The 20,074-nt window shown below is 34.7% G+C and overlaps 1 protein-coding gene across 3 annotated transcripts in view; it reads left to right on the top strand.

Moving 5' to 3' along the window:
* The window catches only part of LOC118199557 (protein toll-like), a 91,925-nt gene that overhangs the window by 15,805 nt on the left and 56,046 nt on the right, over positions 1–20,074 (top strand). For all 3 annotated transcript variants that reach the window (XM_035371445.2, XM_035371446.2, XM_035371447.2), the window contains 2 exons: positions 4,638–4,802; positions 9,333–9,488. In XM_035371445.2, coding sequence (XP_035227336.1) covers positions 4,638–4,802; positions 9,333–9,488 — 321 coding nt within the window. The remainder of the gene's footprint in view (positions 1–4,637; positions 4,803–9,332; positions 9,489–20,074) is intronic.

Genomic DNA, 20,074 nt, shown 5'->3' on the forward strand with positions numbered 1-20,074 from the left:
ATGTAATATATACTTTGTTTTTCTGTGAATCTTGCAACCTTAGAATTTGTTGCGCATTTATCCAGTAAGATTCGGTTATTTATTTATTTACTTACTTATTTTGATTTAGATATTGTGGAGAGCGTTTCTTTTATTAGTTCGACGTCATCTTCAAGCAAATTAGAGGAAACGCTTGTTAGCATCGCGTCATTTCTCGGTTGTTCTTTTACCACTGAAAATTCTTGGGAAAGTACATTTGTTCGTCTTGCGGTAATTTTTAATGCATTTTGCGTGAGGCGTTTACTAGAATGCTGAGAAATGAAGCAGAAGCAATTCATTATTTCCAGGCATGTGATATTTTGCCAAAATAAAAATAAAAAAAAAGTAATTGAAAAAGTTTCAGTTACGTTGAAACTGTCATCTTCCAGTGTTAACGCTGACAAATGTTGAGTATTTAAGACACTTAGGCGAATCACATGAACTTGCAATTAAGACCTCTATACGTTGTACCAAAGATTACACGCAGGTTTGATCGTGATAAGCAAAAAGTTAGAAGAGTTTAAGTTGTATTTTAGTACACAGAGAGATAGAATAATATTATAACACGATATTCGTTTTTAACATTTCCATAATTTTACGCAAATACAGATATTCCGATCTTTGTGACGATATAAAATTTTTAAGATTCATAACAGTCGATAAAAAATTAACTTTTCATAGATAGCAGTTAAATGAAAGTTCTTTTAAGGCTCACTCATTACTATACACTAAGCGGAGGTGAAGAATACTTGAGCAGACTTCGGAGTTTATAAAAATTCTGAAAACAATTACGCGACGCAATGGAATAGCCCGATAGACGCTTCACTTGGAGCAAGGATACAAACGGAACTTGATACATACTTCTTTAAGCGATCTTTTCTAATAGCAATACACCTGTCCTCCCCGTCGCACTAAATATCTACCCGGAACAATCTCTTTATAACTCATCGTAAACAGAGACACCTCACCCGGACCTTCGCACATCGTAACAATCGGAAGCCTATATTCTAAGCGGCTCAATTTGGAATATGCACGTTCACGCCCTTGCTCAGCAAATCCTAGACAGGAAAAGTAAGGCACGGATTGTCACGCAATCATTCATATCGAAAACCGAGGCTTTACATTTTCTGAAGTTGGTAATGTCTAAAATTGGCCATGTTCGCGTCCTTTGCCTTCTTCATACATTTATAAGGTATTTCTCCCACTTTCCTAGCGTGCCTTCGTGGTGTAGTGGTTCTGCGCGCTGGGCCAATATTTCAGAGGTCCGTGGTTCGATTCCCGGTGAAGGCGATTGCTCATTTTTCATCTCTCCGGCTTCCAAAAATCCTAATGTCTCTACACACTAAATGTCAGTTTCAATTTCAAATGTGCATCAAATAACTACTCAATTTTGTTGATCGTTTGCATCTTATGATTGTTAACAGTCTCTTCTTAAATATCAGTATCAAAAACCGAATCCCACTGTTCCAATCAATCATTTCCACCGCAAATTACTCAGTTCCTAACAATATTCTATTCATTGGTATTCAAACTACTTTTTCCGCTCGGCGTTACTTCTTCATTGAAGAAAATCACTTTCCTTCGTATTTAGCAGAATTCATGTGGGGGCAGATAATAACAACTATCGGGTTTTAGCGAGTTTCCCGCCACCGCAAATATCGTCTGTGCAAACAGTTCGCGTTGACGTGTTTAAGCATATTTTGTCAAAGCAATTTTTGGCATTTGAAAGAAAGGACATGCTTTAGATTAGATCACAGTTGTGAAAAAGTATCATTATTATTAAGTAGAAGGTGTCTGAAATGGAACTATCACATTATTTATATTCAGTTCTGTTACAAAAGGTCAGCTACAGAATGTCACCAAATCATGTATACAGCTTTAGGTAATAATGCTGTATCACACGATACTGTTGAAGGTTTGGTACCGAAAGTTCAAAAACAAGGACTATGATATTCAAAAAAACAGAGCGCTCTGGCTGTCTTACTGATGGTGTTGAAGCCCGCTTAAGATAACTCGCCGAGAATTTGTGGAGGAAGATCAGTATGCAGCCACCCGAGAGCTTGCTAAGGAGTTAGACGTTAGTGTCATGTCTGTTAGTCGCGCTATGCATCGCATAAACTTCACGTACAAGTTCAGTCGCTCTGTGCCGCATAAGCTGACTCAAGCAGATAAGGACAGACGAGCTTGGGCCTGCACTAATGTCTTCGAATATGAATGGAAGGACAAAATTCTGGACCGGATCGTCACATGTGATGAAAAGTGGATTTACTTTAACAAAGGCTGAAAAGAGGTTTGGTCTGCGCCAGGTAAGCACATCGGTAGCGTTGCAAAGCACAGTTTGACTAACAAAAAGATCTAGCTTTGTATCTAGTGGGATTGTCGTGGTATTATTTATAAAAATTCATTCGTGGTATTATATCTGGAAAAAAATAAAACCCTCGACGGGAAGGTGTACAGCGAAATTCTAGTCCACGCTGACGCTGCTATCAGGAGAAAACGTCGAACTGAGTTCCGGCTCAAAAAGGTAGTGTTCCATCAAGATTATGCAAGATCACATGTGTCTGGATTCACCGCCTGAATTTTACGAATTCGAAAGGAATGTTTTCCCACACCCACCATATAGCCCCAACATCACTCCTTCGGATTTCTAAACTTTTTCTTGCTCGTGCTATCTTCCAATCTGCACAGGATGTCCGAAATGAGGTTGATGTGTTTTTGGACTGAAGGCCATTAAGTTTCTGGGCCGATGGTCTCTGAAAAACTACCAAACCGTTGGCAGAAAATAATAGATTTCGATGGTAATTACTACCCGCTCTATATAAGGTATTGCTTTCATGTTTTTTTTTTTTTTTTTTTTTTTTTTTTTTTTTTTAAATCTTTATTAAGAACGTTTTCTGGCGGAAATCTTTCGTCACAACTAGATATCTCATGCGATTTTAAATACGATTGCCAAACAATAGTAGCCAGGAGCATAGCTCTCAGTTGCACAACGGTATCACACCCGAGGGAGGGGCTACTAGTTCGGATTAATGGATCTTTACTGCTTTTGTTACGCTGAATATTTGAAAGCTGGTGTTAATTTCTTATTTCGCATTTGTATTCGCAGCATCCAGTATCTATTTGTATTTCTTTCAAATTATTTTAAACAGGCAGTGAAATCTTCACAATTACTTACATTTGATCTAAATTCGCATTGGAAATTTTCACAACGAATGCACGATATTTTAATTACTTTGTAGATAAAACTAGGTGGAAAGAAAGTTTCAACCATTTTGCTTAAAGCGCGTCAGAGGTTCCGAGGCGCAACATAAAATATTACTGGGGGCTCATTGATCTGGAAGCTCCTCCTTCGGTGGCGATACCTTTGTGCACTTACAGTTCGTCGAAAATATACTTTACCTCTATAAGAGGGAAATAGATTACTGACAATATATCGGTGGGTATCGGCTATATCCCAAAAAATATTTTTCTTTTCAACTTCAGATATATAATCGGAAGTTTCCTATGATGTAAATAGTTTTATGATATATAGATTTATGATATATAGAATAGTTTTATGATATATAGAACTTTACGTAAATATACATAAATTTTTTAAATGCGCTGAGAAACAAAATAATTTAATAATTGGAAATATAAGCATTTTGGCTGTACTTGATCTTGTGAAAATCTGTATTAAAAATTCCTGTAAAGTTTGGCAAGAATATTGTGAATGCCTTTATATCATTTTTAATGCTCTATACTTTCTACTGCCGTGAACGACGTAGTGGTTAGTTGAAGATAACATATCCCAAAGGAGGCTTTAAAGCTCGGCTGTGTGTGAGCTATCTTCCCTCTTCCAGGGAGGTCTTAGTGGAATCATTTATATTGTAGTCTGTCGACTGCGAATAACTATTTAAAGTTTCGACTTTCTACTACACCCGCAAATGGGGAAGTTTGACACTGTAGGCAGAATTTATGCATTTTGTTGATTTCAAAATTTTAATGGAAAAAAGTTATTTAAAACTCTGCTGTACTTTCACTGACATAGCGATAACTCATTCATCAGTCTAAGTAGGATTTAAAGAATTCCTAGTTAATTTTTACAGAATAAAACCTTACAGTGGTAATAATGCTTGATTATACTAATGCAAAAACATGCATTTCTTGCATAAACACAGAGTGGTAAAGTTGAAATCGCTTTAGGTATACCGAATGAATCTGCGCTTCTTCAGACTTTTCATGTTGCATTATACAAAAGCTATTACAATTTTACATATAACTTACAAAAATTATATATTATATAATACGTAACAGTATGACTTCTGACAGAGATTTATGGCGAACGATTTCAGTGATATATTTTAAAATATAGATATATTTTAGATTTTTAGATATATTTTAAAAATAATATTATATAGCTGTATCAGGCATTTTGGGTAGCAAGTAATTAGATCATCCAATACAGTATGCTTTATTTTTTAACTATTTATAAACTAGAAGATCTGCGTCTGAAACTCGAAATTTTGTAAGTTTCAGGCAGTTATTTACTCGAAATGTAAACATGTGAATATTTTGTATCGAAAGCTAAACGTTTTTGTAGTAAAGAAACCATAATTTTTTATCTCTTTTTATTCCAGAAACTTCCAGATTTTCGGAAAATTCGTGATTCCTTTCGTAACTTGAATTTTGATAACAGTCGTCTTACTGCCTTAGAGGGAGATGGTTTGAAAGGCCTGTACTTGATGGAGTCACTGTCCTTTGTAAATAATTCGATACGGAGAGTGGATCCTGATGTTTTTGAGGTAAGCTTGACCACTGTTGAAAGAAGAAAGATGTGATCATACACGATTGTATAGCAATAAGCTCACAGTAGTACATTTAAAATGATCATGCTTAAAATTAATTATAATTTACTTTCTTTCTAAGAGGACCAACGTGCTAAAAAGCAATATTTTTAGGCCTAAAGTGAAAAGAAAAATTTTAAATACTGTCGTTTCTAATACTTGGATTAAATGCTTTAAATATTTTTGTACCTTAGGTTTTTTTAAATACTGTTGCTTGCGTACGGGTTTATAATGGATTGAACGCACGCAGAATCGATGATAGCTTGATAAGATTTATTTTATTAAAAGAAACACTTTACAGTTCTGGAACTTTTCACAATAATACACGTGCAGCTCTTCTCAGTATGACGGAGCACAATACGTAACTACCATTTCAGGTTGCTGAGAATGTTAAACACAACGTAATGCAAAACGTATCCAAAGAGCGAAGCTTGCACGATCTTTAAATCAGTTATAAGTCAGCTATGAAGTAAAAAGTGAAAACTGATGCTCTCTGCGGTCTTATACAGTTTACCTCTGGTCAACGAGAAATCTTTTGTACCTTCCATTTCTCGAAATTACTGGAAGGCATATTCAGTTAAAGTTATATATAAGGGCCGGACATGGTTACAGTTACATATACGGATCAATTGCAGTTATTCAATTACATCATCAATTTACAGTTATACAGGTACCGGACCAAAATGTCACCAAATGGTCATCAAGTTTGGCATTTTTTGGTGATTTCTTCCCAAAACAAAAAGAGAAGTTCTTGAAACCATTGGAAAGCTCTACGATCCCATTGGAATTATATATCCATTCACTATTAGGGAAAATATATTATTAATGCAGGAAATTTGGCAACTTGGGGCAGATTGGGATGATCCGTTGCCATTGCACTTTGAAAACAGAATGAAAAATGGACTAATGAACTGTCAGCGATTCAGAATGTAAACATTACGTGACATTACTTCCAAAAGACTAACAAGTCTGAATTGAGAGATATTCAAATGCATTGCTGTACCGACACAAGTCAGAAGGCATATGGAGCTGTAATATACTTGAGATATGTCACGGAGGACAGTGAAATAGGAAATAGTTTTGTCATTTCCAAAACCAGAGTAGATCCACTGAAGTTGTCCCTTCCAAGACTAGAGCTGATGGGAACACTTATCGGAGCAAGATTAGCCTCAAATGTGAAAGAACAGTTAGAAAAAAAGACTCCAGATGAATGTATATTTTTTGTCAGACTCTTCTGTGACGTTACATTGGATAAAGGGCGATTTAAATAAATGGAAGCCATTCATTCAACATCGAGTAATGGAAATACGAGAGAAAACATCACCCGAGTCCTGGAATTATTGCCCTGTTGATGAAATTCCAGTCGATATGCTGACTTGAACGAAGACAAATTCAACAAAGGGAATAACGTTAGTTGAACTATGAAATAGTGACATGTGGTGGCATGGACCTAAGTGGCTATTACAGAGCATCGATTCGTGGCCTAAACTCCCAGAATCAGTGACAGATTTCAAAGATATTGAATAACTTCGAAGGAGAGCTGTGGTTTACAGGTGTGGTTCACATAATCACAGATTAAAATTCGATGAGAAAGAATTCATTAAAGGTATTCATCATTTAGCAAATTGATTAGAACTACTGCTTGGTGTTTAAGGTTTGTGAAGAACCGTAAAACCAATCCACCATTAAGAAAAGGAAAGTTTTTTAAGTGCTTCTGAATTACAGAATGCAACAAAGGTGCTAGTCAAATGTGTACAACATTATGAATTTCAACCTGAAATTAAGTGCCTGGAGTCGAAACGATCAGTTCCAAGTAATAGAAAGGTTTTTATCCTTAAATGTATTTCTAGACGAAGATAAACTTTTACGAATTGGTGGGAGATTGAGTCTTTCCAATCTTTCAGAAGATCAGAAACATCAACTTTTTTTTACCCAAAAAACATCATTTCACTGAATTACTGATAGATTATTATCACAAAAAATCTCTTCTTTCGGTCGTTCAAACAACGCTTTCTCTTATTAAACAATTATACTGGATACCTTCCGGACGAGATAGATTTAGACGCGTTATAAATAAATGCATGACTTGCTTTCGGACAAGGAACCAAACCATAAACCAAGTGATGGGAGACTTACCTAGAGATAGACTTATAATAACTAGACCATTCGAAAAAATAGGACTGACTTTGCAGGTCCAGTCATCACCAAGCCTAACTTGAAAAGATCTAGGATTACTTTAAAATCATACATCGTGATATTTATTTGCTTTAGTACAAAGGCTATTCATTTAGAAGTAGTATCGGATTTGTCTACTCAAGCATTTCTAGCATGCCTTAGAAGGTTTATTTCCAGACGATCCAAACCATCCATTGTTTGGAGTGATATCGCTAAGAACTTCAAGGGAACGAAGAATGTTCTTGATAAACTCCTTAGAATTTGTAGATCGGACCCCATTCAACGCTTTAGTTCCGAAGAAGGTATAACACGGAGATTTATTCCTCCTTCTTTCCCCACATTTTGGCGGATTATGGGAAGCTAATATAAAACAAATGAAGAGAATTTTGACAAAGGTCTCGAAAACGACAATTTTAAACTTTGAAGAGCTGTATACATTAATTACACAAATAGAAGCTTGTTTGAACTCTCGACCTCTGTCACCTATTTCGGCTGATCCAACAGATCTTCAGCCTTTGACTTCAGGTCATTTCCTGATAGGAGCTCCACTTTTGTCGATACCAGAACCGAATGATTCTCCAGATTCTTTGTCCTTGTCTTCTAGATGGACCTTAATTCAAAAACTTAGAGCTAATTTCTGGAACCGTTGGAGCGTGGAATATCTGAATCATTTGGAGAACAGTTCAAATGGAATCAAGTGAAATCCAATCTCAAGGCAGGACAACTAGTCTTGTTAAAGGATAAAAACAGTGGACACTAGCTCGCATTAGAGGCCTTTCCTGGTCCAGATGGAGTAGTACGAGTCGTAGACGTTAGAACTTCAGATGGAATCTTTCGTCGAGCCGTCTCCAATATCAATCCACTCCCATTTCCAAATGATGTTGGACCATCGTCCAACGGTTTGTTTCTAAAACCGGGATGTTCCGGTTTGACTAGAAACATTTCTCTGCCGATGTTCTGGCTTGATTAGAAACAAACTTTTCTCTTCCTCGGAATGGCAACAGTGAGAACTTGACTTTCGATATGACGCAGCTCGAACGCTGCTCATGAGATGTAACATTAGATTTGATTCTAGATTATATTAATTTGTTTAGTATTTTAATAAATCCTTTTTAAAACTAGATTGAGTATTATGATCTTATAGAAAATTAGATGTGGCATTTAGATTCCTAGTCAGATGCGTAGGCAGTGCCATTCGTTGATTCGATTAGTGTGAATTTGTATGTACATAATTTTTGCAGGATTACAAGGATTTTCGCAAATTGTTCGGATAAAAGCGTATTTTGTTTTAAAATGTTACAAATCATCTAATAAATGTTAATTACAATTTTTCGTTTTGCAAAAAATGTATTAAGTGTCATTATGGTTTTTGGAAGCAGAAAATGGGAAAAATATGCAGTGCCGTCGCCGGAACTCGAAATTTTGACCTGTCGAATAGGCGTCGAATATGCTTCCAATTACATCACGAAGGCTTGCGGAATAGGAGGAAGAAAATACCTTATATAATCCTCATTCTAAAGGGCGACTGGAGAAAAGGGGACCCATTCGACAAATCCTGGTGATGGCGAATTATCGCCCACCACCTACCTTGTTCGGGCGCCATTTGTTTTTTGAAGCAGAGTCATTAGATTTTTTTGAAGCAGGAGACGTGAAAAATTCGCCGGAACTCGAACCCTGGACTTCTCGAATACGGATCGGGTATGCTTAATCTGGAAAGACATATTCTCTATCTGGGAAATTCTGCTATCTGGAAAGACGTATTCTCATACCCAGGAAAGGTCATACAGATTAATTCTGGAAGGGCAAATCCTCTCATACTGGAAAATTAAAAGTGCAAACGAAGTTATCAATATTATCTTCGTTTGCCCTTTTAATTTTCTTTTTGTCTGTGACAATTTGGAATTCTCTATTTTGATGTTTGGAGCTTTGTCATGGTCGTAGCTGTGAATTAAACTCATTGGTGCTACCGCACATGTTGAATGTGTAAAAGATGTTTAGATAAAATCGCAAAGGACAAATTTCAGTTAAAAAGCATTTCTCGGCATAATATAAGCGCTGAAAACTGCACATAAATGCAGAAAGGGGTGGAGACGAGATATAAATCTATGTAAATTTCCTAAACTGTATCACTTTGTTTATTTTGCATTCGAACCACTTAATATCTGAAGCAATGAGGATTATGCGTATTATTTTTCGCTTGTTTCATGATAGTTATTACTTTTTGAATATCCAAAACAGCCTCTGAAATTTTTTTTATTATTTTAAAAAATGGTAATATATGATTCATAAAGTTATTTTGATTATTTCTTCCAGGGTACGAAGAATGCTTTTATATTTGATGTGTCTTATAACTTGTTGACATCACTGCCTCCGAACTTATTCGATGAATGGACGAATCTTAGAAAGGTGGTTCTATCTCATAATCAACTTCTTCATGTTGATCAACTTTTTGCTATCGCTCATCCTTGGGTAAGCATCATGAGTATCGTTATGAATAAAAATATTTTTAGAATACCAATATTTAAAAGTCCATTTATCAATTTTTATATTGATATTAGCGAACTGTGTGATATCGGATTCAAACAATGATAAAATTTTAACCAGATGATCCATTTCCTATATACTAGTATAGTATCTCCGTCTCCTAACTCTGAGAATGAAACATTCTCTAGCAGCAAGTGTGTGTTCGTTATTTCTCTGATCCTGGAAGATGAATTTACACGTGCATAAATTATTTCTGCCTTATAGAAATTGAGTTTTGTAATTTGAGTTCTGCTTTTAATATATTTTAGTGATATTTTAAGTTTTATTTGTGATTTATATGATTTAATTAGCTATACAGTGAAACCTCGTTTACGTTTACGAAGTTTCCCCATAGGAAATAATGTAAGATAAATTAATTCTTTTCTGGACCTTAGACGATTGCTTCTTTGAATATTTCAAAGTACACTTTTCATAACCATTGAATATCATTAAATATAAAACAAAGCAAGAATAAATCTTAGTTTTTCCAAATCAGTGAGCTTATTGTTTTCCTTAATCATTAAAAAATGACCAAGTCCATATTATCAATATCTTCAAGGAATGTTTTATTAGTAAAAAAATAATATTCCAAAAAAATCTGAAAGGTTTCAGATTTTAAATTACCTCTAAAGGGGTCTTTTTTTAACATTTTGTGTGTTACCCTTATTTATTAAAAATCATCTTCTTCCTGAGTAAATTTATAAATCTATATCTTCGTGTGTAAATCAAGAGTCTTCCTGTGTAAATTTATAACAGCTGTTTCTTTACTTTATACTCCTTTGGTTCTCAAAAATTTGCATTAGGATCCTTTTGCATTTGCTTATTTTTCCATAACGGGGGAAGGTTGCATAAGAAATAAGTAAATCTGAGTATTATTTGGCATTGATTTTATCGCAATAGACTGGGTCCATTTCGAGAAATATATCTTCTCTCTCTATTGCTTAGATTTAAATGATTCCGGAGAAAAATCTGAACAACTGAATTATTTAACTTTTTACAAAGAATACTACGATTTTACATGTATAAGCATTTATAGTTATTGATAGTTATCTTAATGCAGAATAATGACATATCTTCGATATTGTACCTCTGATATATTCGATTTTCGAATCCAGCAGTGGTCGATTAACATTTTCGAATTTTGTTTTCTTTTATAACCCGTTTCCACTCCAAGTATATTCTAAAAAAAAGGTTCGCCATGCTACTAAACTATGGCATATACGTTCTGAGGAAAATAATTAATTTAGAAGATCAGGAAAGGAATTTTAAGAGACAAGATACACACCGATATTTTCTCATTCTTCAGAAATTCTGCAACTTTCTACCCTTTGGTTATACAGAGCGTCTATAATTTTTAAATTATGGAAAAATAACCGAATAATAGAATTGAATTGAAATGTAATTTTACGAAGTAACTGGATATAATTCACATCGATATAACCTTTAGTTCAGGGAATTTTATTTGTTTTAAGTGCGTTATCTGGTTATGGAAAATGAAATTTTCGAAAACGGTTTAGAGGCGATTCCGAGATGAATTCAATAAACCGCCATCAAAGAAGAATCAATTAAGAGATGGTTAAAATAGCTTCAAGAGACCACACATGTTTTGTATAAAGGGGGGGGGACAAATAGACCAGGCGTCAGTTATGCAAATGTTTCTGCATTCGAGATGTGTTTATGCACAGTCGCAGTAAATCCATTCACTTTACTAAACTTCAAACAGGAATTTCCTGGTCGAAAGTTCAAAAAGGTTTTAATGAACGATTGAAACTGACGGTGTATAAACTTCATATTTTTCGGCAAATCAAACATAATAATCGAATCTTTCATGAGGAGTTTTCTTTAGACATTCTCGGATCATATCAGTAATGATCATCAGTTTCTTCAGAAAATGGTATTCAGCGACGAAGCAACATTTCATGTTTCAGGAGAGGTTTATCAATATAACTGCAGGAGATTGGGGTCAGAAAACACGCTGGTAAATTTTTAAATTAGAACAAGTTCAAGATCTTTTTCATTTTGTTTCCCTTATTTTTTGGACCATGCATTTAAGCTTTACCATCCATTACCTTTACATTGTTTTTCATTTCACATAGTTTGAGATATCTTCCTGAACATGCAGTAAAAACTTAATGAGCCAAATGTTTCAGTCTTAATGTGTCCATTTTAGTCCATAATATTTTAACACAGCATTTCTCTGTGTTCTTGTCTCACTCAGGTAAATACAGAAATTTTTGTTATAATGAAAGAATAAAATCTGCAAATTGAAACTTAAATACCCATTCAAATTTAAATGTAATCGTATCTGAATCAGTTTTAACAAAACTTCCATTTATTTTTCAAACTATGCATTCCTTCTCTGTTTCTTTGTCCTGCTACTAGTTTGCTGTCGCTTGCTGCTTTTTTTTTTTCTTCAAATACGCTATTCATAGGAACAATGCTAAAAGTATCCATGTAGCTATTCAGAAAAATGGCACATTTGTGCCCGTTTATCCTCCACTCCTATCAAAAAATGTTTATTTACAACAGAAGAAATACTAAACCGGTCAAGATCATATCTTCTCCTTCACGAACTGGTGTTCATCATGTACGTCTACGACGTCATCAACAGTTTAAATTATTACACACACACATATAAGTTTACAAGGTGAATCAAAATTTCCTGGTTTAAATTTAAAGGGTGGTGGTAGAATGAAGCAAAATAAATACTTTTTTTATTAAGTAGCTTATGTCTTCAGCTGTTGCTTTATAAAGTGCTCATCGGCACGCCTAAACTCGTTTCTCATGTAAATTCCACATTCCTGGCGTGGGTTTCACATTATGGAGGAACATGCTTCTCATGTATTGGAACTGCGAATGGAAATTTCGCAGCGGCGCAATTACTGTTTTACCTCTAATGCTTTTTCAACAATCGACTTTCGAAAACGTCAAACATTTGAAAGTTTGAATCTCCGGTTTGAAAACCATTCATGCTTATAAACATTGTGCGGGTCAAAGAAGAAGTTCGAGTATTATGTAAATGGAAGACACTGTTTTACGTATCGTTGAGAGAACAATGCTACAAGCAGGATTTGGTTTGGTTTGGTTTGATTATGACAAAGCAGTCTAGGGCTATCTGCCTAAGGGTAGGGACGCCTTCATAGAAGACTTTATAAGAGAAACTAGCTCGTATACACGTTACACATGGGAATAACTACAAAAACGTCTATGCAGCCAACCCGTTCGCGGGATTCGAATCTCGGACCGACCTACTAATGTTCAGCGACTTTACCGCTCGACCGCTGGCGGGTCTGGTACAAGCAGGAAGGCTCTTAGACATAACCTGAGAGAAGCTAATCATCGTAGTAAAGAGTTTTATGCCAGCAGATTTTCCAGTTTCAGATTTAACGGTGAAACCTGAAGAATATTCTTTGCGCATGACTTTGCAAAGGTATTTGAACAATAATGTAAAAATATATTAATCATGTAAATAACCTTCCCTGAATAAAATTTTAAAATTCTTTAATTTATTAAACCAATTGAGCTAAATCCGAATTTCTAATACCATATAATTTTAATCTATCATTTTCATAAAACAGTGCTATACGTTCAATCCAATATAAGGAGAAAAAGCATTATGTATTCAGATTTTCGGTATAATAATAATGATTAGCAATTTCTATATGATATTTCTTGGCGCGCTAATTATAACCTAACTCTTTTTAACCCATGCTAGAAAACTCAGATGAATAAATCACGCAAGACTAATCAATCACTTTTTCAGTTAAGCTTGGAAAAGGAACTTTGAATTTTCTTCTAATGAAGAAGATTGCTGACGCATAATTTATACGATGGAATAGCTATAGTAATAAATGAATCATAGAAAGAGCGATAACCTTGATAAGCACTAGATTGCGTAGTTGAAAATAACACGGAATGTTTGTACACATTAATTCATTTTCATTAACCACTTAATGACCAAATTTATATAAAAAAGTATACCCAAAAATCCCTGAATTTTATATAAAATTTTTATTATCTACAGATGTAGCTTTAAGGTGAAAAAAAATTTTTTTAAAGGAAAAACGAGCTATTTGTAATGGTTCATGACATTACTCGGCTTCATTGAAATAGCAAAAAAAAAAAAAAAAGACACAATCTAGCCAAAAGTAACACAAAAGTACATTGTAATAATAGGTAATAAGAGCTAAAGTAAAAATCAAGTAAATACATTTTACAATCCATAAATGTCATTGAAAGCATGCTACAGTCTGAAACATAGTGTAACACATAGCGGCACATCATAGTCTGTCTGCAACAGAGTAATAATCCGGTAACCTGCATTGACTAACAAAACAAATTTGCACGAGAGAAAATTTGGTGTAGCACGAGGGTGCCTGGGTCTAAGACTCTACCCCTAATCGAAAAATGAAGGTTACATCGCCAACTGCAGCTCAGGGTCATGTGGAACCAATCACAAAAGCCGCTTGGACCCCTCCCACAGCTAAAACACCATGTGCATGGCAGTGCGTCGATTGCCGCACGATATTGCTAACGATAGCATTAAATATCCCTAAAAGTTTCAGCTTTCGAGTTAACTCGTTGATAGGAAAATCGAAACGGCATCTATTCCCGAGATATCTCGGACGCTGTCGTTAAGAGGTTAAGCTAGGTTAATTTTCGAAGAATGGATTTCTTTTAACTATAAATGTTTACGTTTGATTTAGATATAGTTTTTTTATTCGATGCCATTCGAAACGCTATTCGATGACAAAAGTGCGGCAAAGATTTTGCTGATGGAAATACTTTTCGTCGGCGCACTTTTTAACCACGAGAAGACCGTTACCCTTGATCCCGGAATCAACAACACATTTCGCTGACGTCATATTTTTAACTGTGCTGGTGCTTTATCCACTGGAGTTAGCTGCAAAGATTCGTATCTTGTCGACTTGAAGATGCGATGATTTAGGAAATAAATCATCGCATCATACAAAGCATTTGCAGCTTGTAACTCAATATAAGAAGAGCTTGATTAGGGAATGTACCGATTCACGTTTTTTGTCATGGCTGAGAAATTTGTTGTGTAGTTGCCTGGAAATAACAGTTTGGTGAATGATCGGGTGGAATTTTCGAAGAAGCACGACCAGCTTTGTAGTTAAACATCATTATTTCTGGATGACGAATTTTAGCACGTGATATTTTTAATTGGTAGAACACTAGAATGCTAAACGCGCTACACAATTTTAGATACTTAATTGTATCTGAAATGCCGGAAAACAGCTAGCAGAAGCAGATGACTTTTCCAGCAGGAAGAAATGGCGAAAGAGGATATATAGTTGGTTGCGGTACTTTTGAAAACTTGAAAAGACTTTCTCTTGGTTCTGGATAGCGATTAAGCAAATGTTTACAGCAATGCGGACACTGCTCAGACGCCTTGTACTTTAATTAAAAATTAGTAGTTTAAAGGTATGTTGTCAGTTTGTTAAGTTTAATTTGTTAATGATTTTTTTCATATATTTATACCTTACACACACACACATACACACACATATACATGTAAAATTTTAAATACGAAAAAAACTAATTAAACGTGATTTGAACCAATTTGCAACAGACTTTCAAATTCACGAATTTCAGTTAAACACATCCCTGAGTCAAAGATATGCTTTGCACAATTTTTCGTCAATCTGCCGCATGTTACATAACTCTTTCCCTGCAATCTCTCTGCATTGCGACATCTTTAGCCCAGCCGCTGCTCAGGATTAACACAAAGCAGCTTTTCTCATAAAATGCGAACTGTGCATGTAAATTTAAGAATTTATGAATTAATACCATGTATTTAAATAATTAACAGATAGTTAATTTTATTTTCTGAAGGAGTAAAGACTTCCCATTAAGATCGTTTTTATGCCTGTTTAATATTCTGCAAAGGAAGTTCGACTGTTTACAAATATAACTAATTATTTCCAAGCAATTAATAGATGAGCTAAATTTAATTTCTTCCTATACCATTTTGTTAGAAATAAACATGGCAGAAACTGAAACGATAGAGCAACTGATATACTGTTCATTCATTTTTGGGATCAGTAATTTTAAAGTGCATTAGTTTTATTCATAACTGGAAATCATAACACGAAGATTTAATTCGAGTACTATTTTTTTGGGGGGGGGGTAACTTTGCAGTGGAATTTATTGTCGTCGAGCGCAATAAATAAAGTGTAAGGGAAACTGGCTCGTCAACGAATGATGGATTCCTTGTTATGGGCGCGAAGGGAATAGAACACAAACTCAGACTCAACTCAGATACTACCTTGCTGCTGTTGTGTAGCGAATTTAATTTAATTAAGTGATTCATAAAAATAAAAATTTTAATTTGTAATTATTCAAAATTTGAGCTACCCAAGTTTGGTTATATTCTTTCTTGGCTTATTAATTCTAGTGTAATATAGTTTGGCTTTTCGAGTTTACGCGAACTGCGTCTTCAATCTTGTACACGCAAACAATGGATTTAGGTGAATTTTTTCACGTAATAAACTCAGTTTTTCATATCAAAAATTAATTTGATTTCTTAGTATTTAATATCATTAGTTGCAGAAAAATTAGCTCTTTAATTTGACATAACTTTCGTTTTTCTAACTTTAATTGCATTTCAGTTATGAGCTTTAATTAGTAGATTTTTTTTCGTTTGCTTGTGATTTAGGTAAAGGGGGATGAAGTGCCCTTTTTCCGGTTGAAAAGTCACTTTTTGCGAGTTTCAGCATTCTTTCGTTGGAACGGCTTGCAGGGTTGTTGAAATTCCTAATTTCCCCTTCCACAAGGCGGGGTTATTTTGGCGAGGGTTTGGCGACATAGAATTTCCGTTGAGGTTTCAAAGTAGTGGATTTGGCGAGTTTGCTAACATGAGGGAATGCTGTTGTTGCAACTATTTTAACTTTTGGCGAAGAGTGGGTTGTGCCAACTTCGCAGTCCAGCGTCCTCCCTTTCAACGGGTTGTTTTGGGGGACGAGCACACGTTTGACACTTTTTTTTGCGTTCTTGAATTGCCTTCTGATGCGGTCCGAGGCGGCAACCGATTCCGCCGAGAAATGGATGGAACTCCCGTTGGGACCTACGGCCCCTTGGCTAAGCGCCTTGAGCGCGGGGCGTAGGTTTGTCCTTTTGTCTCTTCAATAATTCAAAAGTTTCCTTCTTCAATTTATTTTCCTTCATGTGAAAAAAAAAAGAAAATTTTAAATCCTTACTTGATCTACGAAAAAGATAAAATAGAAAAGGGTGATGAATGCACCCAGTTCTCAACCATCTGATGGTCGCTATACCTGAATGGAAATAATATATTTTCACCACCAATGTTCCTGAGATCTCCTAGATGTTGACTCGTCGTTTCCCTCTGAAGATGTCCGAAGTTGTCTGAAGAATTTGTTCATCATTACTCTCCTCGTCTCTCCAATAAGGGACTGATGAACTGAATTGGCCATTTGATCCTCTTCGTTCTTCATAAATCTCCTCGTATTCTCCCCATCCGGAACTGCAATATTTACAAGAAATTCAACGATTCCATGCATTCGACGAACATTTTTTTTTCTCCTTTCAACAGCAGCAGTCCTCATGAGCTTCAATGTACATTTGTTTTGGGTTGTCTTACCTTCTACTCAATCACAGATAAGTTCTCCTTTCTTTTTTTTGTTTATGCTTGGTTAGTCAAGTATTATTGATTTCTGCAGGAAAAAAAAAAAAAAAAAAAAAAAGAAGAGCTTGAATTAATTTAATTTGTTGAACCTAAATTGTTGTAAGTGATAATTTTATCCTAACTCTATAGAAATCTTATTTTTGTTCTTGGTATATCGATTAAATAAAGGCATTAAATTTAATAAAGAATTATAGCCTTATTAAAATTATGGTAACTTAACTCAATAGTTTTGAGAAAGAAGTTCTTCAGGAATTATCTAATTGAATTTTGTTTGTATTTCTCATTGGTGAGGTTGATTAGTAATAGTGCCTGTATTAGATCATTCTTGCTCCTCTCAGTACTAACCTGTTGTATAAGTGTAAAGGTATCACTACATATCTTTATCCGGTAAAACCATATTTAATTAATAAAAAAATATATAGAGAGAGAGGTTAAAAATTTGCTTTAATAGTGTTTAAATGATGGTATTGAGTGCAATATTATGAAATATTATTTTTGTATTGAGCAATTAGGTGTGAAGTGGATAGTGTAACTTGTTAAATTTTTTTTATTTTATTATTTTGCTCCCCGGGGAGGGTATTGTTCTTAAATTTATAGTATAATTTTTCTTTTGGTATGTTTTACCTGCTGTTGCAATATTAAATTTAATAATAACTACAAGGATGTTATTCATAAAAGGAAAAAGTAATTACTCAGAAATGTTGGATGTGTGAAAACAATAGTACAACTTCTGTTGAATATATTTAAATTTTTTAACTAATGGATATATCAGTCATTTGCTTTAATAGTTAAATAAATAAGTTTTTCTAGATCATTCAATGGTTAAATTTATTTTGTGTGTTCATGATTTTTACCAGTCTTTACTCAAGTGGATTTTAAGGGTTATTCGGGAATAAACACAACGCGAAATTTTCAGCTTTATTGTTACTAGTATCTTATTGCTGAATTGAGTTTTATTTTATATGTTATGGTCAACTTGTAGGATACCTTTTGGTAAACAAGGAAAAGGTAAATTCAAAATTCAAAAAACGACCATAACAGTTTTGGTGCCGTGACCAGGATGACTGGCAGACCAACACATAAAAATTTTCAGATATAACACTGCAGCTACTGGAAGGTTGGTGTCAATGTCAACTGTGCGTATAAGATTTCACGAAGGAGGTCTGTACGCGAGGCGACCAGATATTTGCGTGCCGCTCGTGTCACTTCATAGAAAAGAATGTTTGAGGTGGCACGTCAATATGTCCACTGGACAGCTGTCGCTGCCCATATCTTTATAAATTTATCAAGCGGGGCACGCTTTTATTATTCGTGATATAAAATTGTAAATGAATTTTGTAAAGAGAACTTCTTAATTTCTTGTTTCCATGAAACTTCATGATAAATTATTTTTCTTCTTTTAGTTCCTTAATTATTTTATAAATTTAAAATAAAATCTTATTTTATGAAATTAATTTTTGTTACTTTATATCTCTTTAATATTGTATTTGCTTTTTTTCTGTCTTAGAGTTAATGATTTACATTGTTTTGCGCAGGATCGGCGCTAGGTTTCCGTCGTCCGGTTTAGTGTACGATTCTCAGATTATGCCGCCCAATATTCCCCTTAATTTTATAAATTTTGCCGTCTAATACATTCTGCTGTCTGGTGCGTCCGCACCGGGTCCACCGGCTCTGGTCCCGGCCGTGCTTCTTAGTTATAATCTTGTGCACAGGTGCAATTCTAAAATTTTAAATAAGCTATTATGTGTGGCTGAGGAACGGATTTATTATTTTACATTAATTTATGTAAGGAAAATAATTTCGGTTTCAGTTGGCTTACGCCATCAGAAAAATAAATTAATTCGTTAACCGTAGATTCACTGTACTAAAGACGACAAATTTCACCTAATCTTGAATATACTGAATTCCCTCATTTTTGTTAGTGCGTTTTAGTTAAAATGTTTATGGAAAAGCCAAATTAATCTGTCAATTAATTCATAAAAATTTGAATCGAATTTCCCCTAAAAATGATAGATTAAGTTGTCGTATAACAGTTGAGAATATAAACACAAGTTAGGTTTCACCGTGAGAAACTTTTGTTTCTAGGGTGCAGTATCGACATAAAAATATATTATTTGCTTTATTCGGCTAAAGTAGTCCATGCATATCTTCTCTGTTTGTTTAAACAAGCATATCATAATCCCGTAAAAGTGAAGCACCACTACCACTCCCATGCAATGTAATCATGTCAATTTTCAGATTGCACAATTTTAGCTTGATGCACTGGTTACTAACATTTATTTATAAGATAAAAATCATAGAGATAAAACAAACTGTCACTTATTTTTAAAAATATCTCGCTTTTTAAGAGAAAAACACTCAATTTTTTTAGAAAAATGTCACAGAAAACCAACAGCGTCCTGTAGCGAAAATTATCTACAGACTGCTTCTGCAGAAATGCTCGTAAAAAGAAGAAAATGTTGCTTACGTAACGGGTTTGCCATAAATTGAATGCACACAGGACCGACGGTAGCTTGATAAAATTTATTCATCAAAAGAAGCACTTTACAGTGCTGGAACTCACAGAAATACTCATACTTCACAGAGTACAATCAGTAATTACACTTCAAACTACTGAGAACGTTAAGTACAGCGCAGTGCAAAGCGCATCCATTAGTCGCCAAAACCATGGCCAGCTTGGCGATATCTCGCCATTTTAGCAATATAGCCATTTACTCAATGCCAAATAGACTTGCTTCACTAAAATTATTTACGTATGTACAAAATTCGTAAAAGAAGTGCTGTGTCGTTTTGAGGGAAATTTTTTCACCAAGATTTTCTGCCATTTGATTCTGGTGAGTACATAAAAGTTGTCATTTCGTTTTTT

This window comes from Stegodyphus dumicola, chromosome 7 (genome assembly GCF_044657685.1).
Source record: "Stegodyphus dumicola isolate Sdum_Otavi_A_Nest chromosome 7, ASM4465768v1".
NCBI lineage: Eukaryota > Metazoa > Arthropoda > Arachnida > Araneae > Eresidae > Stegodyphus > Stegodyphus dumicola.